This window comes from Talpa occidentalis, unplaced genomic scaffold (genome assembly GCF_014898055.3).
Source record: "Talpa occidentalis isolate TD23 unplaced genomic scaffold, MPIMG_talOcc4v2.1 talOcc4.14, whole genome shotgun sequence".
Lineage (NCBI taxonomy): Eukaryota > Metazoa > Chordata > Mammalia > Eulipotyphla > Talpidae > Talpa > Talpa occidentalis.
This window is the reverse complement of record NW_023601433.1, coordinates 66,295,771-66,323,766: the sequence shown is the minus strand read 5'-3', so window position 1 is coordinate 66,323,766 and position 27,996 is coordinate 66,295,771. Positions and strand designations below refer to the sequence as shown.

The following is a 27,996-nucleotide window of genomic DNA, read 5'->3' as shown; positions in this document are numbered from 1 at the left end:
TCTCTTTTATTCTCCCTTGCAGACCCCATCCCTTCTTAACCTTGGTTTCCTCAGGAATTTACCTCATTTTTTACTGAGTAAAAGAAGTTATTAAACTTAGGATTTTACATGGAACTGCCAAATAAGTATTTAATTTATGTCTTCAATATGATCAGCAGGAGAAGAAATGTATTTACTGGCACTGAGGCAGGTGGACCAGTTCCTATCCCTAGCATGCAGAACAAAATTCAGTTGCTCTAATCCAATATGATTTTATGAAATGGAACAAAGGTAGTATTCTTTATTCCATAAAAGAATAATACTTTCAAGTAACTACTTTCTTCAGGACAGAGAGAATTAATCTCAAAATTGACAAGTGACTTAAGAATAATAATACTATTAAAATTAATTAAGCTAAAATAAGCAAGAGAGGCACATGCAGACACACTCATCCCAGTTTTTGTTAAAGTAGAGGAAAAACATATGAGCAAATCAAGTCAGGCCAAGTTGAACTGTGCATGTCTTACTTGAAGCAAAGCAGCTCAAGTGCAATAAGCTTATTCAGCCAGGCAAAAATAAAAACAACTTATTGTTAGTCACTGTGAACAGAATTAAGGCAAAAATGTGTGATCTGGATAATAGCCTAATTGAGATAGCAAATTATATTGTCTTTTGAACTAATCATTTAGAAAAATAAGCACTTGTCAACAGATTTTCTGATGCACAGAAAGGATAAAATTGTGCAATATGAGAAAACGACTAACTGAAGTCACCCCGGGCATCCAAATCTAGATGTCCCAACATCAACATTATGCAAATGTGAGAATAACAGAAAAGCTAGTTGAAATGTTATTTTCCTAAAAAATTAAGAAATCTTAATTTCTACTTTAACAAGAAATGTATTTACTGGCACTGAGGCAGGTGGACCAGTTCCTATCCCTACCATGCAGAACAAAATTCAGTTGCTCTAATCCAATATAATTTTTATGTAATGGAACAAAGGCAGTATTCTTTTTTTCCATAAAAGAATAATACTTTCAAATAATTAAGAAATCTTATTTTTTAAGTAAAAGCTTCTGTACATTTTCAAGTAGCCTAAAGATTCTCATCAAGTACAATTTCTAAAATTTAAAACAATCAAAACACCAAAAATCACACAAGTTTTATCAAAAACCTTATCAGCATTATGGCAAAAAAACACTTCATTTTGCTGCTGTTTTTTAAAGAATTGATTTTCCTACCAATACATAAATGTAAATTTTTTAAAGTCAGTGTCTTCATGTATGACAAAGAGCATACTGGCAATTTCCTGTAATTATAAAGAGATATAATATAAAGATACATGTACAGATTACCTCTCTCTTTCTCTCTCTCTCTCTCCAGCCAACCATCTATTCATTTATCTATCTGTTCATCCAGATAACCATGATTATCTATCTATCTATCTATCTATCTATCTATCTATCTATCTAGGCTCTTACAGAATACTTAGGAATCAACTTATTTGGAGGTAATAATTTTTTGTTGTAAAGAATTGGGTCTACAAACAGCAGTGACTTAAAAAACTCATTTTTATATGTTTTCCATGTAATTTCATACATTTCATTTTTTTTCTTAAAATTACACTGGGAGGGTTGTCAAAACAAGCATTTCCTCCTTTCTTTCAGGTTTTAAAATTAAGGAGCAGAGAGGCCAGAATCCAAGAAAATGAGTGTTGGAGCCAATGTTCATGACATCTGTAACCCCAGATTCCTTCCACTAGGAAAGTGGCACTTATCTAGAAGCTGAGAGTCAGAATTTCATATACTGTGGCCTGAGAAGACAATATTGATTCTAATTTGTCTGGCTGATCAGTCCAGCTTTGTGTCCAGCAATAAATAATACAGTTATAGACACAGAAGAAAATAGAAAAACAAATTGTGGTATTTAAAGGACCACAGAGTGAAAAACACAAGTCCAGACTGGATCTGAGGCTCATCATCAGATATTTCTAGATCTGCTACCTGACAATATGCACATTTAAATAAAGGACAAAAAGGTCAAGTAAGTACCAGTATTTGAATATAAAGTTACTGGATCATTGTTTTCTCTACAGTAGGAACTTGGACAAATTTTTCACTTTCCTTTATCTAAGAAGATGTCTTCTGTTCTTTCATTTCTCAACTGTACAACCAAGTTGCTTGCTTTTTTTTTAAGATTTTATTTATTTTTTGAAATTATAATTATAAATTTATTTATTTTTTGAAATTATAAATTATAAATTTTTAAATTTATAATTATAATTATAAATTATAAACACTGATTTAAAACATTGTATATCTTATAGGGACACAGGTGCACACAACTCTAAAATGTACATTATCATTTCAAGCCCATCCCCAAAGCACCAATAAACCTCAACCATTGTCCACTGAGCCCCCCTCCTCTTTTGACCCCCCTTTTCTGTCCCTTCTGGTAACCTCAGCTCTTCTTTTTTTTCACACTACCATTGCTATACCTATCCATCTGCTAGAACTGTAGAGATATTCTGCCTCCCTTCTGTTGCTGGGAATAAACTGCTGGTATAGAACCTGAGGATATTCTGCAGCATATCCAACTCCCCCCAAACTGCTCAACTCCGAATGGAGCATGCAGGGTATTCCCTGCTCCCACCCTTCTGTTATAAGTAGAGCAAAACACCTTAAAGGAGATTTCCACAGTCATCACCCCTAATATTTCTTCTCTTTTTCCTTTTTTGACCCTCTCCAATCAGACTTCCACCCTCTCCATCCTGATGTGACAACTTGTGGATTTCCATATCACAGGAGCAGTGAGGAGGCTGTGGACTTGGGCTGCAGGTAGGGATGCTGAGAAGTTGCAGATTGCATCACAGATTGTTCACATGCCTACCCGGCCCAAATTGAGGAGGGGCTGTGAGTGTCAGGATCACCATGCTAGCCACCAGCAGCTCAAAAACTGCCCAGTAATTCTTGATCTCTCTGGGAGGCAACATTTTGTCTAGTGCAGTAGGTTAGGAGTTGCTGGAAACCCTGAAAGTCAGGGAGGGGAGAGGTGAGTACCTCTCCAGACTGCGGTGCCTGTGGCCAGCAACCCCAGGTGCATCAGCTCCCTGCCTGTTCAGCAGATACTGTTCTTTAGGGGAGGTGGTGCTCATCTGGCTGAGAGGTCTAGCAATTGAGGCAAGTCTAGACACCTGAATTTGGGATGGATGGCTGCCTTTCAGACCATGAATGCTTGCCACCAGCATTCCCGTGTGTGTCAGCTCAGTACCTGACCGGCAATCTGTGTTCTTTATGTTTTGCTCTGCTCCATGGCTGTGGTGCACTAGACATTCAGGGAAGCACTGGAGTATGACTGGGAAGGGAGAGGGTGTCTTTAGAGATTGCCAAGCTAGCGGCCAGTGGTATTAGGGGTTTCAGCAATGCAGCCACCTAGAATTCAGTGTTCTTCCAGAGGGAAAGCTAAGTGGTGCTTACAGATCTTTGGAAGACTAGGAGCAAAGGACTCCATGTGGGGGTTGGGTAGCAGATGTCTTTTAGGCCTACTGAGCTAGCCATTAGCAGCTCACTTAAGTTAGCTTTATCACCCTGCCTTCCCCCAGCAATAAATATTGCATTTAGTAGGTGACACTCTGGTAGAATAGATACATCAAGGGGATACAGTACAGGTTACACAGTTGGGAGAGGTTGAGGTTTGGTGAGCTGGAAACAAATTCCCCTGCTTCTTTTAGGGTTAAGAGACAGGGCTTCCATATAAGACTGTTAGAATTTGCAGGGTTCAAAAAAAAAAAACATTTTAATATACCAATTAAAGCAGGCATTTTTAACAGCAGAAAATAAGAAACTCAAAATGTCAAAGCACTTACTGCTGCTTGCCGGTGAGTATTGGACAATATTCCATGAATCTTCACTTTGTCCTTTTCCATTTGATCTATGTTCACCCACAAATCCCGACTGGCAGAATCAGATGGACCATATATCCGAGATATATAGTAATTGTGGTCTGTGTCCTCCTGTAACAAGAGAGAAATGATGTACATCAAGAACACAGGCATGGAAAGACTTCAGGACATTATGCTAAGTGAAATAAGTCAGAGAAAGACAAATACTACATGATATCACTTATATGTGGACTCCAATATAGCTAAACTCTTAGAGCAGAGCAGAAATTGATTACCAGGGGCTAGAGAGTGAAAGAAATGGGCAGATGTGGGTAAAATTATACAAATATTTAGTTATAAAGTGTAAAGAATTCTGGGGATCTAATACCAACATGCTAACCATAGCTGTATTAGTACTGTATTATATGCTTAAATGTTGCCAAGAGGATAGAGCTTAATCTCAATACACATACATACACACACACATGTGCAAGCACACATACTCCTGCACACACACACAGAGCAATAGACATAAAATTATGGAAATTAAGTGAGGTGCTATGGCAGTAATCATTTTGTAATATATAAGTTAATTGGGTCAACATACATCTTAAACTTTTACAATTTGTGTCAATTATACAAAGTTGGTAAAAAGGGTTTAGATCACAACATGCTCAACTAATTTAATTTTACATTTGTAGACGATTTCATTTAAAAGATTTGAAAAAGACCAGTACTCAAAAGAAAATTGTCCTTAAAATTATTTTTAAAACAGAAAAATGATCCTGATATTAGAAATGTTATTTTTCTTCAAAATAGCCAAGTGAGTTAATTCAGGGAAGTGAATGAGAAATATAAAATCAACAGACTTTTTAAAGAAGAAATTGTTAATTAAACAAAACTTAGAGGCAAATGTGTTCTTTGTGTACAATAGTCTTTCCACCACAGTAATGTTAGGAATATCTAATTACTGACCCACCCCAGATGTCACTTTTGGAACTATTTGCTGAAAACCTGAATTGTAATTAGCATTGAGTAACAATTCAAACTTCTTAAAAAGTAGGGTTATTTTTCAGTTAATGGTCCTAGAAATAGAGATAGCAAATTTTTTTCTCTATAATTCAGGGTTATTAAATTCTACTTTTATTTGAATCCTAATTATTGATATCACTGTGATGCCTTTAGATTTCAAGTTTTTCAGTCAATACAGAGTTTTGTATGTTATGCTGAAGAATGTACAGAAAAATCATGGTTCTGGAGTAATTTGGACTGCAACTGATATTTTTTTACCATTAAATATAATTATGCTTATCAATTTGAGGAGTTACTAGATAAACATATTTTAAAATATCCAGGCAAATTTAAGAATGTGTAGTAAATTAAGGATCTAGTGTTTGAAAAATAAAGTTTGGGTTATGAATTCTGTCTAATGTCTTTATTTTTAAAGTGGTATTTAATTAAAATGAAATTATTCTTGAAATGCAGTTAAAATTATATTCCCATGCACATTTTCACAAGTCCTCATGCTAGATACATATTGACCTAACAACATAAATAAAAAGTATATACTACATAGATTTTCCCTCATAACCAAAACAAAGAAAATTACCCTAAATATAAAGAGAAGCTTGAGAATAGAGGTTAAATGTCAAAAATATGATTTTTTTTTAAATAAAGATTCTAGGTAAATCTACAATTAAACACTACGTATTTGTATAAATTATGTGGACACCCATGATTAAAGACAAAAAGTTCTGCTGAGAAAGAAGAGGAGATAAGAAAGAAAACAAGCAAGAGTAAATTTCTATGCAACCCAAGAAAACTTCCAATGCTAATGGTTTTCAAGCCCCCCCTTCCAGAAAAGGGCATAGACTGCCTGAGTTCTAGATGGGTAACAAGCATTGTGGTTGTGACTACAGCATGTATGAAATTTCTCCCATTGTCTGGCACTTGACCACTGGAAGCTTCAGAGGAAATACCCTTCCTGACATTGGGCACTAGCCTTCTTGCATGTCATCCCACTGGTCTCAAGGTTGGTGGACATCATATACACATAACAAGAAGCTCCTCAGTGGCGCAGTGGTTGAGCGCTGGGTTGCCAAGCTGCCCGCAGCCTCTGCAGCACCAGTTCGATCCCCAGCCACTGGGTGAGGGTCCCACATCGCGCGCAGACCTCTCCTGCCACCCGCTGCTCCCCTCAGCAGTGTATTTCAGCACTCTGCCTGTTCTGCTCTCCGCTCTGGCTCTGGTGAATTCTCTCACCTCCCGCTCTTCTGACTTTACCCAGAGCTTGTCTAAATAAATAAATAAATCTTAAAAAAAAAAAAAAAAAGAGCCAACTAGTCTTATAGGAGATGAGGGAGAGTGGAGAAAATTTCCTTTATTCTGATTGCTAAGAGATGTGGTATAAGGTTTGAAAATACTGCCACTATTTTGCTACCATGAAGTTAATCCTGCCTAAAGACAAAGAAAACAGACAACAGAACCATAAACACTGCAAAGAAAAAGCCAGATCTTGGGACCTTCCCAGTGGCTCAGGGGTTAGGCTCAGTGCTATCACCACCATGTCATGAGTTTGATCCCTGGCCAGGGAGCTAACCCCACATGGCAAAGCAGACCTCAGCTGTATTGCCCGCTGCTCCCATCAGCAGTGTATTTTAGTCAGTCTGCCTGTTCTGTTCCCCACCTGTCTCTGGTGAATCCTCTCATCCCCTGTACTTCTGGCCCACACCCTAGTTCTTGTATGCATAAATAAATAAAAATAAGTCTCTAAAAAGAAGGCAGATTCCTCATCAAATATATCCAAGGGTGACCTAGCTCACTTGGATGAACAATTCCATCTCTTTATGGTTAAAATATCTTTAGTTGGGTTAATGTCAACCAAAAGAATTCCAACTGAAATCAAGTTTCTCTAATTTGTTACCAGGAGAGACTTAACTGAAGGAACACTGAATTAGGCAAACTTGTCTACAGAATTACAGATCTGGAAAACAAACATCTCCCATTCAGTTCTGGCAATCACACAGCAAGAATCAAAACTTGCATCTAAAATGTCTGAAATTGTGCCTCCCTGGTGGTGCAGCGGTTGAGCGCTGGGTTGCGAAGCTGCCAGCAGCCACTGCAGCGCCAGTTCGATCCCCGGCTGCCAGGCGAGGGTCCCACATGGCGTGAAGACCTTTCTGCCGCCCACTGCTCCCCTCAGCAGTGTATTTTGTCAGTCTGCCTGTTCTGCTCTCCACTCTGGCTCTGGTGAATTCTCTCACCCTCCCGTGCTTCTGACTGTACCCAGTGATTGTATAAATAAATAAAATAAATCTTGAAAAAAATAAAATAAAATATCTGAAATCATCCAGTCTGAATTTGATTTTTCAACTGATGGTATTAGAAGATGGTTTGAAGAAAATATTTAATGAGTTAAATTAAAAAAACATTTTTTCTCCCTTTTACTGGTATTACTATAAGAGTTCACCAACACTAAGGTCAGAGATGTAATATTTAAGTGAATTATCTAGCAGATTCTGCTCCCAAATTCCCAAGAAATGAACAAGTATTTTCTTTAATCTTTTAATATAAAGTTCAGTATGTTTCAATCAATATATCTAAAATTACTTGTTATTCCCTTTACTCCCTAAATCTCTGTAGTTAATCAAGAAATGGTCTTAAAGTTAACATAATGGACAAGATCATCATGATGTTTTAAATAATGGATTATCTGCAAAAATATACATGATATTTTCTAATTGCACTGATATGGCTTTGTGAAAATATTCCTTCATTTATACTTAAAACAGAAATGCTGAAAAGAATTTAAGATAACATCTTTCAAAATATCAAAAAGTTAAAGACTAGGAGAGTTCCTTTTTCTCCACAAACTCGCCAACATTTGTTGTTGCTAGTTTGCTGGTGGGAGTGCAAACTGATCCAACCACTATGGAGAGATGTGTGGAGATTTCTTGAACTACTAAACATAGAGCTTCCATATGATCCAGCAATTCCACTCCTAGGTATTTACCCAAAGGACACAGAAACATCAATTCCAAAGAGCACCTGCACCCCTATGTTTATAGCAGCACAATTTACAATAGCTAAGCTTTGGAAACAACCCAAATGCCCAAAAATAGATGACTGGATCAAGAAGATGTGGTACATATACACCATGGAATATTACTCAGCATTCAAAAAAGATAAACACATGCAATTTGCAGCAACATGGATGGAGCTAGAAGGGATCATGCTCAGCGAAATAAGCCAGAAAGAAAAAGAAAAATACCGGATGGTCTCACTCATAGCAGGAATCTAGAAAACCTAAATAAGAGACCAGGAAAAAAGACTAATCAATACAAAGTAAAAATCAAAATCAACAATCAACTATAAACCAGAGACACACTGGGGTGGGCGGGGGCGGGGGGGCGGGGAAAGGAAGGACTAGAGTCAAAATAAGGGAGGAGGTGCAATTGTATGGGGAATATAACCAAAATGAAAATGCGGACATTGTGCAAAGATGAAAAAAAGATGTAAGAATTATATAAAATAAAATATTTAAATAAATAAAAAAATTGAAAAAAAAAAAAGAAAACTTAAAGACTAGGGCTTAGTGTTTAAGTTCTCCCACAGAAGCTTACCAAGTTGTCATGGTAACTTTTATTCAAAGAAAGAGAAAGGCAATTTATTGTTTACCTAAGAACTTAGAGATACAAGTTGTTAAATTCCAGGGAGAGGTGTTTGGCTCAGTTATTCAGAAAAGCTATAAAATAGACATCTCAAAAATGTGACATCTTCGCACTACTAAATTATTCAGACCACATCATGTCCTTTATAAGAGTAATGGTACTTAAGGAGTTGTCAAAGCCTCTTCAGGCACAAAGATTTTACTATACTGCTTAAAAGAAAACTATTTCTAACACCATAGAAAATAAAACAAAACACTACTGTGATACACCTAGTTGCCAATTTATTTAGGAAATCAACTGTAAATTAAAGTAGATGGCACAGTTGGTAGCTATAAATCCTATAAATCCATGCTTCTCAAACATGTCTGGAAATGTGTGTACAACTGTAAAGAAAGAGGGAAAAATACCAAAAAAATAAAGAATAAAAGTCATCATAACTTTAGCCTAACCATTATACAAAAATAAGTTTATATATTTCTCCTCTCAAATGTCTTCACTTCTATCAAGGATGTTAATTTTATGATGGAAAGTTTTTATGGATGCCTCAAGTTACCAAAGGTAAAAATAGCAATTGAACTCTAAATTCATTTCAGAGAACTGAAAAAAATAATTTTCAATAATATATTACACGGTCATCATTATGTTATTCAATTGAGATATATGGACACATAAAGCCTAACCAGTTCTTTTAACAGACTCAGTTGGTTACTTCTCAAAGATAGGTTCATGATACAAAAGTAAAAAATTGGTATGTAAGTTGTTCGTGTTAGGTTAGGTGTTCACCTTGTTTTCTTAATCATTGCACAAAAACCCATTTGAAGGTAAGGCTATTTTAAAATATTAATTGTATATATAGTAGCCCCATCTTATCCCTGATTTTGCTTTTCCCACTTTCAGTTACATGTGGTCAACCACAGTCTGAAAAATTTAAATGGAAAATTTGCAGAAATAAACAGGACATAAGATTTAAACTGTGGGGCCTCCCCAGTGGTGCAGCGGTTGAGCGCTGGGTTGCGAAGCTGCCCGCAGCCTCTGCAGCAGCACCGGTTGGATGCCCAGCTGCTCCCGGGCTACTGGAGCAGGGTCCCACATGGCATGCAGACTTCTCCTGTCACCCGCTGCTCCCCTCAGCAGTGTACTTAGGTCCTTCTGCCTGCTCTGCTCCCTGCTCTGGCTCCGATGAATTCTCTCACCCCCCTGCACTTCTGACAGTACCCAGTGCTTGTATAAATAAATAAAAAATAATAAAAAAATAAAAAAAAGATTTAAACTGTGATGAAATCTTATATAGTCTCATTCTGTCCCACCCAGGACATGAATGGTTTCTCTGTCCAGTGTACCCACACTATATACACTACCTGTTCATTTGTCATGCAGTGGTCAATCTGTTACCAGATAAACTGCAGGGCAAACACTGCATCCTCTCACATCATCTGAAGAAGGGCGAGGCAGGACAGTAATATGTTTTCATAGAGACAGATCCCACTGACAAAATTTTTATCACAGTATACTGTTATAGTTGTTCTATTTTATTATTTATGAAAATAATAAAGTCATTGTTAATATTTTACTGTGCTTAATTTTTAAATAAACATTATCAAAGTTATGCAGGTATAAGAGAAAAAACATAGTATATGTTCAGTATTGCACAGTTTCACTGGTAGACTTGAATTGTATCTTCTGAAATAAGGGAGACTACTGAAAAAAAAAAAAACCTCAAAAATGAAGTTTTAATAGTTTTTGATGATCATAAAAAGTCGTTTATTAAAAAACCAAAAGGACATAATAAAATAACAAAAACAGAAAAAGAGTGAATAAGCAGTATTTAAATTAGAGGGATAAACACATTAGTAGCAACAGAAGCAGAATAAACAGCTAAATTACTAGTTAGCACACAAAACAGTCTTGAAAAAAGGACACAAGATGAAATAGAAAAAAGAGAAAAATGAATATCTAAATAAAAATCATAGGTAAGTAGATAGGTAGGTAGGTAGGTAGGTAGATAGATAGAAAGATAGTTAGATAGATAGAGTTGAGACAATGTTCCATGAAAGTATGCAAATAGGTTTTGAAAACTAAGAAATTTACTGGGGAGATTTTTCATTGACTCATTGATTAAGAAAAAAAGAAGTCTTACAGGTATCTAGAAAGACAAATCATTTTAAGGGTAAAGCAACTTTCAACCATAATTTGACATTTCTCTATAATATCCAGTGAAAACAACACCTAAATAGTCTGAGAGATGGAATGATGACACAAGGGTTTTGCCCAACCGAGTATTGTTTTTAAGATAAATAAAAGAGTTGGTGTGTAGGCCAGAGATGCTGGAGGGTTCACCAGGGACAGAGTGGGGAGCAGAACAAGCGGATCCACTGAGGGGATCAGCGGGTCAGACAGGAGAGGTCTGCTGTGCCATGTGTGTTAGCTCCCTGGCTGGGGATTGAACTTGAGCTGCAGTGGTTGCAGATAGCTTCATAGTGCTGAGACTTAACCCCTTGTACCACCAGGGAGGTCACCAAATGAGTTTTAATTTAAGTATAACAGCAATACTTATTTCTGACACTAATGTCTAATATATAAAAATACAGAGGAAATATAGTTTTCAAAAGTAATAAACTCACTTTTTTACTTTTAAGAGAACCTTTGAAGGCAAAAATCTGAACCAGTAGCCTGCAGATGGTGAACAAAGACCTGCATATACAATTTAACTTCATTATTTTACTCAAAGTAGTACCCATTGTACTACCCCAATTTTGTAAAATTACATGCATTTATATATATAAATATATCTCTACCTACTTTCCTATCTATCCTGTTTGATTACCTTTGGAGCTTCCCCCCTTAATATATATTATTAATTAAAAAAATAAATATCATACATACATATATGGACATGCATATATACATATATATGTAGAATTTATTTACCATATACTGGCATACACTGATAGGTTACTGGTGGTATTTGGAGGGTTTCCCCATTTAATCTGCATTGTTTAAAATTTTTATAACAAACATATCACATTACATTTCATTTTTCTCTTTTTGTTCACAGACAACATTAAAAATATTAAAATATTGGGACCACTAACATGTATCAAGCTACATAAGGCCACAATGTTATATGCAGTTAATAAAGAATTTTTATAATACTTTGAAAAATGCTTCAAGAAAACTCCTTTAACATAATATAAATAAGATACTCATATTCAAGGTAGACCTTCAAGTTCTGTAACTTAAAATTATGTGTGAAATCACTTGTATGTAAATTTTCACTAAACCTTTCCTTTAAATATCTGCTTCAATAACCAAATTGATTTAAATTGCAATGTTTTCAGTATTTACTATAAATAAAATCAGCATTCACCAAATATATGAAAACATTCATTTCACTAAATTTTGAGCAGAGATTAGAGTTTGAACCTTTATAAAATGATTTTATGTTCTAAGAACTTTATGAACGCATCACTGAATTATCTCTTCTTTGTTTACTTGTTTAGAAGGAAGCATTTCTTTCATGTATGTAAAGTACAACAAATTTTTAGTGAGAAATACATTGTAAGAATGTATGAAAAGTAATCACTGAACAATTATTCAGTTATTACCTTAATAATAATCTGCTGGTTTATTTCTATTGTAGGACATGTTTTCAAAGATCTCAGAAAGACACAGTAGTACAATATTGTAGGTACAGGAAAGAAGAAAAGCAGTGTTGAGTGGAAGATAAATGTGGTTTGTCTAAGACATTAAAATTGCAGGCAGGTGATCTAATCTAGCTCTCATGGTCTTGGTCACTAATAAGTTGGCACTTTAGTGAACTCCACTATGTGTCAGTCCATTTCAATGGATTGAAAATGTGAACTTGCTTAAACACTAAATTCATTCCTCTTTGCCAAAGGTAAAAATCATATAGAGCAAGGCAGGACCCGCAGAAGCTGCCCTGATAGCATGCGTGGTGGTTTCCATTTGGACTGGAGTATGAAGGTACCATGATCTGTGGAGTAGACTACAGGGAAAGATATGTCAAGCTCAAGCTCCCTTTCCCCAACTAGATCAGAAGTTGAACTATATGGAATATAGAATGAGCAGATAATTAGGTCACATGAGCATGTCTAGTAATAAAAAGCAAATGACAGTATTTAGTTTGTTTTTACTGGGTTGCCATAAAATCATTTTAGACCAATACATTTAAACACATTTGAAAGCATGTGACAGAATATAAATGAATAATGAATTAGTCCCACACAATTTTAGCATGATAGGAACAAGTGCATATCACTCTCAATAGCCTTCAGTAGATATCAGCAACGACTCTCCAAACACTCAGGAAAATTAATCAGGAGTACTACAATTCAATTTGCCATTATAGTGTCAGAGAATTAATATCAATTCCTCTAGCTCTTGTTGATTATATCTGATTATTTTACTAATTCTTATTATGCACATCTTTTAGGTATTTTTTTCAGTTTCTTAAACACAACTCCCCCAATACTCTAAGGGTTTTAACCTACTTGATCTATCTGCAGCATGGTTATCTCCCTAGCAAAATCTGGTCTATGACTTGTAGGCATAGACTACAATTTACTCTATCAATTTACTCTATCAATTCTTCACAAAAGTTTAGCTAAGACTAGCTATGTTAGAGGGGGGAGAGGAAGAGAGAAAAGGAAGAGAAGTTGGAGGAGATAGAGGAGAGAGGAATTGACTATAAGGTCAGATTATGAAATATGGGATTCCAGCAATATTTCTGTTATAAAAGATTCTATGTTCCTATCAACAAGTGCTCTCAGGTGAAGTCTTTAGCTATGCACATAGAGGGAAACTAAGGACAACACAGTCATTTGTGGTTTTTCAAAATAACAACAAAATCAAGAGTCTACAATTCAATTAAGTGATTGACTAGACTGTCAGGTATTTTGAGGTGTGTTGTTAAGTGTTTGTGATGTGATGATTTGTTTACTAAATGAAAGAGAACATATTTTCTGCCTGGATATGGTACATATTTTCCTGCCACTGGTAGAAACCTTGAACCTTTACAAGAAGGAGGCTTGCAGATTATTTCCAGGCCTAGAGTGGTAAGAAAGAAGAGGCCAGAGAAAATCCAGGGCAGTTTTGTGAATTACTAACATTTCAGTTATCTTTCATAAATACAAGTGATTCTTAATCAGACAGTGAACATTTAAAGTGAGCAATCACCAACTTAGAAGGGATCTTCGCCTTCAGAATCAGCAGAAATGTGATTGAAATAAAAGTTTAAAATATGTAAGACATTTCTATTAAGATGCACAAAATTAACATTAAAATAATGTAACTCAAAAGAGATTTGGATGGAAATTGCCTTATTTTTGCCTCTAAAGAGACATTTAAATTCTGGAATTTACTTGGTACATCAAGATGAACTAAACTTCTTATAACGAGCCTTTCTTTTTTTTTTTTTAAGACTTATTTATTTATACAAGCACTGGGTACAGTCAGAAGCGCAGGAGGGTGAGAGAATTCACCAGAGCCAGAGCAGGGAGCAGAACAGGCACACTGACAAAATACACTGCTGAGGGGAGCAGCGGGCGCAGCAGGAGAGGTCTGTGCGCCATGTGGGACCCTTGCACACCGGGCGGGGATTGAACCTGTGCTGCAGAGGCTGCAGGCAGCTTCGTAGCCCAGCACTTAACCACTGCGCTACCGGGGAGGCCCAAGCCTTTCCACTAAGGTACTGATGTCCTGTAAACACAAGGCAAATAGGAAGCAATTGTTAGGTGTGGGTCTAAGACTCTTCAGCTAAGTTGATATTGACCAAAATAAAGAGTGTGTTGTTTGATGAGTCAGTACAGGTAGCTAGTTATAGTTAGTATGATGTACCATTCCAATAAGAACTTAATTGTCATTGTTGATGAGTTTAAATTGCCCCCAAGATTAGTGGAAACTTTAGACTTTTTGCAGGGGGTGTATGTTTCCTTGGAGACACTATGCATCTCCTCTGTACACTGAATAAATCTCAGGTTTTGCATATGTGTGCACTGTTGCCTTTCAAATGCACAAAATAATTGCGATGGGTAAAATTTTAGTGTCACTGAATGCCTATAATTTCCATTCAACTGGAAGGAATCAATAGTAATGGTGTGGAGGGCCTCAAAATATTCTGATATTCAAAAGACCATTACAATTTAAAAAGATGGGATTTCTGTTTTAGATGTAGCATCCATGAAAGAACAAAAGCTCAGGTACTATAGACATACTGTCTTAGTCTGTTCAGCCTACCCTGACATAATACTGTACACTTGGGGCTTAACCAGCAAACAACTGGAGGGGGTGGAGTCTAAGATCAAGTTTCTGGAGACCTCTTTAAAGAGGGTTCACTCTCTGGCTTCTAAATGCTGAACTTATTGCTGTGTCCTCACATAGTGGAGAGAGAGGGTGTTCTCTGGTGTCTCCTCCTCTTCTTGCAAGGTCACCAATATCTTTGGATCAGGGTTCCATCCTTTTGACCTTATTTAAGCTTAATTACTACCTAAAGGTTTTATCTCCACAAACATCATATGGTGATTAGGGCTTCAACATATGAGTTTTGGAGGAGAAAGTCAGTCTAAAACACATATAGATAGCTCCTTTATTAAGGTTGGATTTGTCAAAAAGCCCCAGACTTATTATCTTTGAAAATTCATGTCATTCCCTAGTTCTAATCAAAATTGTCATTCAAGGTTTCCAATATAGGAGGGCTTTTGGAAAATCTATACAATTCTGTCTTGGCCTATTTATTGGGGAAAAATGAGAAGTGACTAATATTTATAATTTCAAAATATTATAAATATATAGCTCAGTGGAGATTTTTCACATTACCCAAAATAGAAAGGTTAAATGGCCTCTAAGCATACATTGCTGACATTTTCATTACAATCTCCAAACTAACCTTCTGGGATTTTAAGTGACAGGTATTAATATACTTTTAATTAGTGGATTATTTTCCTCCATATTATTTTTCCTTTAATGTCAAAAAATGAAACTTTAAAGTCCTTCTTCTTTTTTCTAACTTCTCCATGTCTTGAAAAATTGAGCCCCCTGGAAGGAGGCCATTATTAATAAGCAATTGATCAGTTATGATTGTGCCAGTTGAGGCTTAATATCACTTGTCATACTTAAAGTCATAATTTAGTATTACTTTACCTTTCTAGATATCATTTTGCAAATAAGTCAACTTTCTGAGCTTCTATTTTTAAGAATATGAGATGGAAGTTAGAATAAAAAGTCAGGTCACACCAATAAGGTTAGGTCTACTTGAAATAAGCACAAAAATTTTTGTTGGAAACTACAAAGTGCCATTAGATTTTACTTTTATTTTGTTGACATAAATATTCCAGATAACACAACAACAAAAACCTTCATTAGTGTTGTGTGCAAAAATTTTCTCCCAGTCGATGGGGTGTCTTTTTGTTTTGGTTACTGTTTCTTTTGCTGTACAGAAGCTCTTTAATTTGATGTAGTCCCAGCTGTTTATCTTTGTCTTCACTATCACTGCTTTGGGTAATGAGTCTTTAAAGATGTTGCTGAGGTGTATGTCATGTAGTGTTTTGCCTATATTTCCTTCTATATATTTTATGGTTTCAGGTCTCAAGAAGGGATCATACTCAGTGAAATAAGCCAGAAAGAAAAAGAAAAATAATGGATGGTCTCACTCATAGCAGGAATTTAGAAAACCTAAATAAGGGATCAGGAAAAAGACTAATTATAATAAAGTAAAAATGAAAATCAACAAGCAACTATAAACCAGAGACGCACTATAGGGGGGGAGGGGAGGAGGGATTAGAGTAAAAAAAGTGGGGGTGGGAATTGTCTGGGGAATATAATCAAGATGAAATGCATACATTGTGTAAAATGCATACACTGTGTAAAAAATGAAAAGATGTAAATATATATATAAAATAAAATATTAAAATAACCCTTCAAACATCCTACAGTTTTATGCTGCATACATTTATTAAAGGTGGGTACCCTGCTTTTCTGAGGTCAGTGTCTATGCTGTTTGGGGGTTGGCCTTGGGCATGAGTTTAGGGTTTCCATCTTCATGTGCCAACTAATTACCAAGAAAGATACATTGGAGATAAAATCCAAGAGGGTGAATAATGGAAACTACAAGGTCTCTTAAGGCATTGCTTACTTAGAAGCTACACATCACTTCTGTCACATTCATTTGATCTGAATAAGTCACAGTCCCTGGTCTAATACAGGGATTTTTAATTATTTATGGGAGGAATGATAGGAGTCTCCATCCATTTTTAGCCCACCATGCCATCCAAATTTTTGATGCTTGACAGTTTGAACTGTTTTTCTATGTAAATATAGATCATTCTGTCCAGGAGATATTGTATATTTCCACCTTGCTGAGGCACCATCTTAACAATAGACCTAAGCAGCTTTAATTTAAAAAAAGAAAATCTGTAAAGGTGCCTCTATTTGACATAGAGGCACCTTTAACAATGTAACTCCCTACTGCTTTCTAAATAAGAATTTAAAAGAGCATTTCAAATGATAAATTCTTCCCTTATCATATCTTAGAAGAAAAATATTGTTGCCAACTCACTTAACTTTAGATAGCTGATGTAAAGGTCAAATAAGGGCAGAGTAAAGGAAGACAGATTGAGTTGCTCATGAGCCATTAAGAACAAAAAAGCAAAAAGAAAAGCATGGTTTGTTGAGTAATTTTGTTTTAAAATTACTAATGCAAGTTTCAAACAAATATTTTCTTAATACTGTTTGCTGACATTGCAGAAAGATTCCCTTCCAGGTCTATAAAGCTGACATTTATGTCCTGTGATAAAATTACAAGACAGCTAGAAGAGATTTTATTTCCATGCGGTCTGAGAAGTATGTTCTCCCTTTTTGCTTCTGTCTTACAACAAAATCACAAGGAGGAGAGGGAGGGAGACAGTATTATTAAGCTTCTCACTTTCCAAGGAACTAGATATAGAACGACTCCAAGAGAAATAAATGCAGGTCAGATATTTAAGAGAATACAGTCTAGTGTAGAAAGATGCTATGAATGAAATGACCCACTCCCTTATAACTTTTTCTTTTAGGTGTCACTTGTCAAGCTAAAGGTATGTGTGATGCGCTAACTCAAGGAGGGCTTGAGTTAGGTGTGGTGATATAGTTCCTGCTCTCTAGAAACCAACAACAGAATAAGGTAATATGGTTACTCAAATCTCTCTATATCAAACAAGTATAAGTTAACTACTGTATTAAAGGGAAAGTCATCTATAGGCCTTCTAAGAAGGAGAAAATCTCACTCAGCTTCAGGGATTTAAAAAAATTGGGTTGATAGGAGACATGTTAATTAATCTAGTCATTGAAAAATGATTTGGAACTTGAGACAGACATTTTACAATAGTCAGAGGAACTGACTGAGCTTTGGGAAAAGACTAGAAAAAATACTAGGAATATTACAGAAACTGTCACCTACAAAGGAGTAATATGTAGTGTGTACAGTTAGATATACAGAATTTAGACTGTACAAACCGTTAATATCAATCTAAAAGTTTGAACTCTATTCTGTATAAAGTTAGAGTTTTTGAAGTAATGGATTAACTGTGGACTTGAAAGGAACAATCTAGAATAATAGGATAGACAAAAGGAGGAAGAGATTACAATCCAATAGTCAAAAATAAAGTCATAATAACTCCATTAAGGTTACTAAGAGGCAGGACAAAATGGAAAGAAGACTGGGAAATCAGAAAATATGCCAGCATTTAAGAGGGAAAATGGCGGGCATCCCCAGTGGTGCAGCAGGTTGAGCACAGCACTATGGGGCTGTCTGCAGCCTCTGCAGTGTGGTTTGATTCCCAGCCAGCCTGGGGGATATCCACATGGTGCGGCAGACCTCTACTGTCTCGCCCGCTGCTCCCCTCAGCAGTGCTTTTGGCTTGTCTGTCTGCTCTGCTCCCTGCTCTGTCTCTGGTGAATCCTCTCACCTCCCATGCCTCTCTGACTGCACCCCAGCTCTTGTATTAAAAAAATATTTTTTTAAAAAAAGGGAAAATGGCACCCAAATATGTCCTTGAAACATTTAGTCAGGGGAACTGACACAACATGGAGAGTGAGAGTAGCCAGTGCCACTTAAACATTGAAAGCTGAGGGCATCCCCTGGTGGCGCAGGTGGTTGAACACCGTGTTGTGAAGCTATCTGCAGCCTCTGTAGCACCGTTTCGATCCCAGTCGGCTGGTGAGGGTCCCACATGGCACAGCAGACCTCTCCTGTCGCACCCGCTACTCCCCTCAGCAGTGTATTTCGTCAGTCTGCCTGTTCTGTTCCCTGCTCTGTCTCTGGTGAATCCTCTCACACTCCCGCACATCTGGCCTGTACCCCGGTTCTTGTATAAAAAAAATTGAAAGCTGAACTTGGCCATATTGCATGCCATATTAAATGCTAGAAAACAAACGGGAAGTAAGTGTCATTGGTTTTCAAATATAGTGAATACCAACAGGAATAGAAACAAGGCCTTGGGAGTCATAAGATGTAACTGAGAAAGTTTCCCATGTTTAAACAACTGCATTTCTATCCTTCTCTCACTGATAATTTGAATAAATGTCCAAGGTGAAACAATGCCATGAGCTAAGGAATGCCTTGAACAACAACAGTGGTTTCCAAACATTAGAATCACCTGCACATCTTTAAACAAATGCCAAAGGCCAGAAATACACTAAATTAACTAAATCAGACCCTGGGCTGGGTGCAGAATGTGATCCCAATGTGCAGATAAGTCTGGGAGTCACTGAACAAGAGCAAATCACCCAGTAAGGGAAATTGTCAATTTTCAACTCTGTGTTCTTTATCAACATGATCATGCCAAAAGCAAGAATTTAGAAATACATAAAAATTTCTACTAGTTCTTAGAGAGTGATCAAAATTTAAGAACAGCATTTCTTTAAATGTTTAACTTACTGTTTTCCAAGTCACATACAACAAGGTTTATGCTTCAAGGAACTGTAACAGTAATAAAAAGTAATAAATAAACTGTTTTTGAAATGGCAACCCTTAAAGTTCTAGTCATGTTGAAATTGATCTCAATAAAGAATGCTGCATCCAGATTTCTCTTCTTTCATGAATATCAGATTAGGAGACTTTATGAGATGTTTTCCAAATGTTTCATAGGTCACATCTGTACACGTCACAAATAGTAAATTTGGACTCCTCATATCAGGATTTCGGCCTGCATTAATTTGACATAAAATTTTAGGTGTTTTATTTTTCCCCAGTAGTGCTAGTTTTGAAACAAGGGTTATGATACAGCAACTTCAAAAATGCACTGGATATGTTTCATTATTTTTGAGATAACATTACAATTTTAAAGAATGTGAGTCAGTCTACAATCATAAACAGGAGATTGCATAAACACACAGTACAAAGAATTAAAGAAGGAAAACTGAATGTGACTATACCAATACAAAACTTACTGTGGATTAAATAAAGTAGAAATAATTTAGATTTAGCTCTAGGAAGTTTAACCTTAGGTTAATTTTAAGTTAATCATTATATTTGATGCATACAAAAGCACAAATTGAATCATTTTCCTGAATTGATATCACTACACTTATTTTTCTGGTTCCTTTCAAAAGATGAGCCATGTGACTGAATTGGCCTGTTCACTCTTGTTTTGGCATTTGATAGCTTTGGGTGGACATTCATAAAGGAGAAACCTTCTATTTCCAGGTGTTTGTGGCTCAAATATCAACCAGCTGCTTTTTCTATATTAAATATTTTCCCCTTTAATATTGGAACAATGAAAATATTCAGAAGACTATTGTTTTAAAAAGTATACGGTAAACAAAAGGACAATATCCCTGCACTTATGCTGTTCACAGTCTAGTGATTATATAACAACACACCTTAGGACCACTTGATTTACTTGCATATTTCAAATGAAAAGTTCAAAGAAACCAGGATGGGCACTCTTAATTGAATGTTCTACATTAGAATTCTACATATATTCAAATATTTGTAGGAGCAGAGAATTTTCATTTGCTCATAGAATTCCTTTTCTTGGGCTTAAAAATCTAAATAGTTCTCTCCACTATCTACAATGTGACTAAAATATTGCTTAGAATAGTCACAAATTAATATAATGAATTCATTTAATTTGTAGATAAAGTTCAGAATGTTGATTAATGGTAAAAACATTAAAAACAACCAAGGGGAAAAAGTGAAGAAAACCTATGTCAAAGTTATCTTTGGATTCTCTTCAGGAAGGAACATTACCCCAGATGGTAAGGATGAAGACAGTGGGGAAGAAGATGAGAGGGAAAAATATTCAAATGTTCACTCAGAGAGCAAAGAAGTAATAAATATTCCTTGGAATCAGATAAGTAAGAACAGGCATAAGCAAACAGCACATCAGTATTTTGTAAAAGTAGTATAAAATCCAAAGTTCAACCCAGGTCTTTGCACTACACTGTTTTGACTTGATTTATAAGTAATCAGTGCAATATGTAGGACATAGTTTCCCAAATCCAGTACATATTTGGTTCCCTGATGTAGGGGAGATTTTATGTAATTCATGATGGCCCAGTGGTTTTGACTGTGAAAATAATGCCAACAATGGTTTACAAAGCATGTAGAAGAATAATAGGCACAGTTTCTAAATCCAAGAAAGCAAAACAAACAGACTGCCTTGAAAACTAGAGCTGATTATTTCTCCCAGACGATCTCATTTAACAAAATCATTGCCAGGTTAATCTTTTAAAGAAAGGAACTTTGGAAGGGTTAACAAAAATAACTTGTTATTTGCATGCTCATCAAGATATTTATAATATACAAATATTTTAGATTCACAGCACACAGTTCATAATTTGATGGTTAGTAAAGAGTAAAATGTGAAAATAAATAAGAATATTTAAAAGAAGTTTTTTTAAAGCTACATTGAATTATTCATCAATTATTTACTCTAATACCCTGTTATATTTATATTTAATGTTTTCTTTTTCTGAAATGATAGGGTATACAGAATACATATGTGTATATATTTAGATGTCATTATTTTTATTATTTTTCAAATGAAAACTTTCAGAATCATTTTTCTTCCCATTTTGGCTTTATGATGATATGTAAACTCAAGAGGCTACTAACAGTGGTTTTACTTTATCTTCCTTCCTCTTTGGTAAATCTCTAAAAACTCAAAAACATTAGTAATAAATTTGCTGAGCTAAAGGCTAGGGACTTTATCATACTCTGACAAAGTGCATTTTATTCGCAAGCACTCTGGGAAAGTAGCGAGTTTTCCATCTTCAAAGTCAAAATTCTCCCTGCCTTTGAAGATGATAATAATGAATCTAGTAAATGATTATTTGCATATGCTTCACATTTCTGCTTGGAACAGGGACCTGAAGAATTCCCAATATCATTGTAGTTACCTGTAAGCTACTGGCAGGTGACTGCAGGCAGAGAGAGCCAGAAATGACTACTCAAAGTAGAGGTATGGGGAATGGCAAGATTTGTTCATCCTTGTGACATTCATTCTGCAACCAAATTACCTTCTAAAATTTTTACTACCAAATAAAGTCAGAGTGGGATTTAGACTCCAACATACGAATTTGAGGGAAGGAGACACATCTCAGTCCATAGCATCATATCAATTACCAGGAGTCAAGAGAAAAAGCTGCAACTTGGTGCATGGAAAAGGGTCGCTGGCATAAGGAGCCAGAAACAGGGGATGTGGCTCTTTATCCTGCATCTGTTCAATCTAAGTTCAACTCAGTTACTTCATGATAGCTCTAAAGCAAGAGATTTGTGTAAGCCACCACTTATATCTGAAGAAATATTTACTGAGAAGAAATGCAGAGTCTCACACTGCAAGCTTGACCCCAACCAGTTGTTTGGTAGAGTTTCTTTTTCACCTCCAAATCAATGTGCAAATTGGGAATGCCTATGGCTATTTTATATATTATATATACTTATATATATTTAATATTATTGACTACATGATGATCATATGGTCATACAGTTAAGCCGATTTTATTCTTCTAGCAAGTGGTTATAGACATAGATCAGATCACCTATTTTCTTATTAGAAGTTGAAAATTTGCTGATATTTTAATTATTTCGACTTTCCAAATTTGTCTCACTGATGTCTAAAATTTTTCACATTTTCAAGAATTAAAAAAGATGATTACTTAGAGAAAATGTCATTGATTGCCTAAATTATAATATTTATATGTAATAGTGTCTGAAAAAGCTTTTCGCATTTTGCTTAAATATGTTTCAAACTTATAAAACCTACTCTATCACAAGCAAGCAGTAGATTTCTCATGATTGCAATTTCATGTAGTTATATTTCCAAGGAACAAGAAAATAATCTTGGAAACTTTCTTCAAATAAAAAGAGAAAGTAAGAGTTCTAAAAGCATCTTCCACTTCTTTATTTCCAGCAATAGGCAGGAGTGTACCTGGACTATATTTGCATTTAAAAAAGTATAGACGGAATGTATGATAGAAATCTGGTATATATATATATATATTCAAAAATTGTGTTATATTAGACTTAATTCAGCTCAACGTATAGTATTTTGCATAGGGGGTAAACATGAGCTGCCCCCCAGAACTTGGAAATAAGATGGCCCTCTGATAAAAGTGTGTATTAAGAAAACAAGGTTTGGGGCCTCCCCGGTGGCGCAGCGGTTGAGCGCTGGGTTGCGAAGCTGCCCACGGCCTCTGCAGCGCCGGTTCGATCCCCGGCTGCTCCCCGGCCACCAGAGGAGGGTCCCACATGGCGCGCAGACCTCTCCTGCCGCCCGCTGCTCCCCTCAGCAGTGTACTTTGGTCCTTCTGCCTGCTCTGCTCTGCGTCTGGCTCTGGTGAATTCTCTCACCCTCCCGCGCTTCCGACTGTACCCAGTGCTTGTATAAACAAAACAAACGAATAAACAAATAAATAAATAAATAAATAAAACATGCCTCTATTAAAAAAGAAAAGAAAACAAGGTTTGATAACATTTATTTGTAGAGGTGTGAAGCTATACCACTAAAAAAGATACAGTATTGTAAAACAATGTTACCTTAGTAGATGTAACAAAAAAAGAATGCTATATGTCATCTATTGGATGCATATTAGCAGTAGCAGCTGCTAAAATAAGATGATCCTATATTCTATTTTGCCATCATCGTTCTGACCCATATATGCTTAAGAATAAACTAAAATAACCAATATTTGAGTGTTTGGCTCTCTCTTAAGAAATTAGAAATTCTGGCAGCTGGACCCATGTTTGCCTCAGGTGGGTAGCAGCTACCTCATCAGGTTAGGTATTCCTTTTCTGGTCTGTCACAGTTCCCAGGTCCCACTGGTTTCCTCTATCCAGGAAGAAAGCCCCTTGCAATAAATTATGTCACACATGCTGCTGGGTTTTCTTTCTTACTTAAACACCTGGAATATTACCTGCATGACCCTGAGGGCTTCTTTAAGGCAATTTTAGTGAAATCTCAGGGAAACACATTTGGAATGTGTTAGTACCTTAGGAAGTGGAAACCCATTCAGCTATATGGAATTCTGTTTGGAAGAAGTCTATGTGAAACAAAAGAGAGCAAGAAATACAAAACAGTGGTTAGTACAACCATTCAAAAAAAATTGGATTGAGTTACTTCATGTTAGAAGTGGGCAGATACATAATCCATCAAAAAAATGGAAAGAGAAATTCCAGATTGATCACATCAGAGTGAAACCTGGAAACAGAAGTTAAAACATGGATTACTCTACTCAAGGAAGCCTGTGGCTTCTCAGGAGATTCCCTAAGAAGTAAGTGGGCATGTGACCTTGGAAGGATCCAGCGTTTGCATGAGCCTTAGCCCCTCTTTTCTCCCTAGTTGTCCAATGGTCCTGGCTGTCCAGAGCACTATGATGCCTACGGCCAGCTAGCTAAGCCTGGCCAGCACTCGGCTGGTAGTTAAAGATTCACAGCAGTAGCTTTGGGTTTTCTTTCATCACAGGCATGAACAGATATCAGTAAGGGGCTTCTCTGTTTTCTGGCTCTCTCCAGCCATATGTATTGTTGCAGCATTTGTACTTCTGGTTGTCTGAGAGGAAGCAAAAAGTAAAACAGCCATAGAAGAAGCAAGATGACTTGAAGTAAGAGCAGAAGCTGCAGCAGCAGGACATCACTAAGAGGGTATTTCTCCTGCATGCACACCCTTGCCTTTGGGAACTGCTGCTGGCTCACTTTGCTTTGCTCCAGAAAGTTGCAAGGAGAAAGGTTGCTAATATTAATGCTGTTGACTCTCAGTACTACCTTGTATGTGATGTGGGGGAGAAATTGTAGCAGGAGCTTCAATCAGCACCTGTTGATGGGGGACTACAGTGGATGGCAAGGTGGTTTTCAGTTAAGCACCAAGACCTGTCACTGTTCCTGCTACCTGGGAAGAGGGCTTCTCTATCACAGCCATGGGATAAACACTTCCACTGCACCTCTGTCACCACCTTGCTTTCCTTCAGTTTTCATTTCTTCTTTTGCAGTAAAGAATGGAACTCAGATTATTTGAGTGTGAAAAAAAATATTTGCAGCTGTACAATGAATCCCAGTAGACAAATTGTAATTGGATACGCCATTTCTCTACTCTTGTTAATGTAGAAAGGGCCAAGAAAAATATCAGGATTCTGTGGGTAATCTAGTTGTAGGTCTTGACACATTCTATTTTACATCCAGTCCAAGCCACAACTGAGTCTTGGTTTTCTGGGTTTAAAAGGAAGTAAAATCTGTCTATCCTTTCTAGGTTTTAAGTCTCACCCTCGGTTAAATACTACTCTTCCTAGCATTCAGTAGCATTGCTGCAAATCAATGGATGCTTTATGAACATCCAGAAAATATGTGGCATTACTTCATTCTTCACAGAGTTTGCCATCTTAGCTAGATTTTCCTAGGTTTTGTCTTTTTTTTTTAAGATTTATTTACTTATGCATTCAAGAGCTGGGGTACAGGCCAGAGGTGAGGGGGGTGAGAGAATTCACCAGAGTGGGGAACAGAACAGGCAGATTGACCAAAGTACACTGCTGAGGGGAGCAGCGGGCAAGTCAGGAGAGGTCTGCCAAGACATGTGGGTAGCTCCCCGGCTGGACAGGGATTGAACGCGTGCTGCAGAGGCCGCAAACAGCTTCATAGGTTGCATCTTAACCCATTGAGTCACCAGGGAGGCTGGTTTTGTCTTTTGAATAGCCTGGTCATTTAATTTCTCTATGGTTTAGAGTGATACCTACAGCTCAGTTTGCCAAACCCTGCTTTAAATAGAGAGGCCCTTCATTTATTCAAGAAGAGTATTTCTCTCATGGGCATACAGCAATGAGACATGCAAAATGGCTTCAGACTATTCAAACTGTTATAGCATATGAGTTTTTTGTCAAGAGAAATTCTTGGCTGAGATACCTAATTTGCCACTGAGAAAATGAGACCATAATGATTGAAACAGACCCATGGGGTTGTGCACATTGCACTGAAGGGGGTGCAATGAGGTGAGAGAGCACTAGAGAACTTACTGGAGCTGCTCCATCATCTTGAGCCCAACATTATATCTCCTTCCCAGTTTTCATAATCACTGATCCCTATTACTAAAAAAAAAAAAAAAAAAAAAAAATCCATTATGCCTTGATTCTTTTCATTGTGTCTCCTGCTTATCTCACAGAGCAACCAACCAAAGGGCATATTTAAAGATCAAAGCAGTCACTAAGGCAAAAGGGGGATTTGGCCCATCCTGCATGTAGCAGTTATGGTTTTATTTCATCTCAATGAGAAAAACATGCTGATTATATTATTCAGGGAAATAAGACACTCCGTTCAACTGTAAACTAAGTGTGAGATAGATGGGCTATTTAACATATCATTTATATTTTTCCCCGTAGAAATATTTTTTATTTACACAGATTAGGAATGCTGTACATGTGTGCTGTGCACATACAGACACACATCACATATATGCATACACTTGCAGAGATGTACACACAATCACTTCAAATTACAAAAATTTGACCCTCCCTGGTTGCACAAGGGGTTAGGTTTCTTTAGGTTTCTTAGGTTTCTTCACTATGAAGCTATCAGCAGCCACTGCAGCACGAGTTTGATCCCCATCCAGGGAGGTGACCCACATGGTACAGCAGACCTCTCCTGTCTCACCCACTGCTCCCCTCAGTAGTAAATTTCAGTCAATCTGCCTGTTTTGTTTCCCACTCTCACTGGTAAATCCTCTCACCCCCCCAAAAACTCTGGCTTATATCCCAGTTCTTATGCATATATAAATAAATCTTTAAAAAAGTAAAATGATAAAAAATCCTATTTATTGGCTTTGAAAAAACCCCTAGTATGTAGCAACTTGTCCACATATAAGGATTAAAAAAAACTACCTATAATGATAAGCTATTCAGTTTCAATTTTGCAACTGCAGCTCAAAAGAAGACAAGGGTGTATTGGCACAGTGGCTGTGGAGCAGATGGAAGCTCATTGGTAAAATGCACTGCTAGAATAAAAAGGAACAATGTGAGAAAATTAATGTTTGTCCTGAATTCTGATTCCATGCTGTCAACTCACTCCTTTCTTTGTTTTTCAGCAAAGATTTCAAGCTAGAACTCATCTCCTCTTCCTAGGTACTTTATTATCAACATTTAAAAAGTCAATAGAAAAGCAGGAAGAACAGTCTCATGGACAGTTGCCCTTTATTTCAATTTGCATTCACAAGAGATCATCAGCTAAAAAAAAAAAAAGAAGTTCCCTTTGAAAATGTTCATGTATTTTTTTCTTAAGGAGATAAAAATGCAGGTTTTTTTGGGGCCTCCCTGGTAGTGCAGTGGGTTAAGATGCAACCTATGAAGCTCTCTGCAGCCAAAGCAGCACGAGTTTGATCCCCTGCCAGGGAGCTACCCACATGGCACAGCAGACCTCTCCTAACTCTCCCGCTGCTCCCCTCAGCAGTGTATTTCAGTCAATCTGCCTGTCCTGCTCCCCACTCTGTCTCTGGTGAATCTTCTCACCCTCCACACCTCTGGCCTGTACCCCAGTTCTTGTATGCATAAATAAATCTTTAAAACAATGCAGTTTTTTAAATTTGTCCTTGTATGCAAATTACTTTGATTATGTACAGACTATATTACCTTGTCATGTTATACCTTCACAAAGTGAAACAAAACAAAAATAATGCTTGAAGTGTCAGTTATGATTGTTCGGCAACTCACATCTTGGTAAACCTATTATTCAATGAAGCAAAGTAACATTTTGGCCATGGAGGCAAAAGTGATTTTGGTTTCCAGTTTTTTTTGTGGAACAATATGTAACTGAATTGTAGCTGCTTTCTCAAGTCTTCTTTGAAAACAATCACACTGTGTGGATGGTTGACAGAAGGGAAGAATAAGAATTTGAATATACTGAATATTTTATTTCTTGAGGTTTCTTTAGGAAAATATTACTTTCCACAGTTTTTGAGGAATAATAAATATACAAAACTTTGTTTTAAAAGATTT

The 27,996-nt window shown here is 36.6% G+C and overlaps 1 protein-coding gene across 2 annotated transcripts in view; it reads right to left on the bottom strand.

The window, feature by feature from the left end:
- PLXDC2 (plexin domain containing 2) overlaps nucleotides 1-27,996 on the bottom strand; it is a 397,075-nt gene that overhangs the window by 167,384 nt on the left and 201,695 nt on the right. For both annotated transcript variants that reach the window (XM_054695116.1, XM_054695115.1), the window contains one exon: nucleotides 3,845-3,991. In XM_054695116.1, the coding sequence (XP_054551091.1) occupies nucleotides 3,845-3,991 (147 nt within the window). The remainder of the gene's footprint in view (nucleotides 1-3,844; nucleotides 3,992-27,996) is intronic.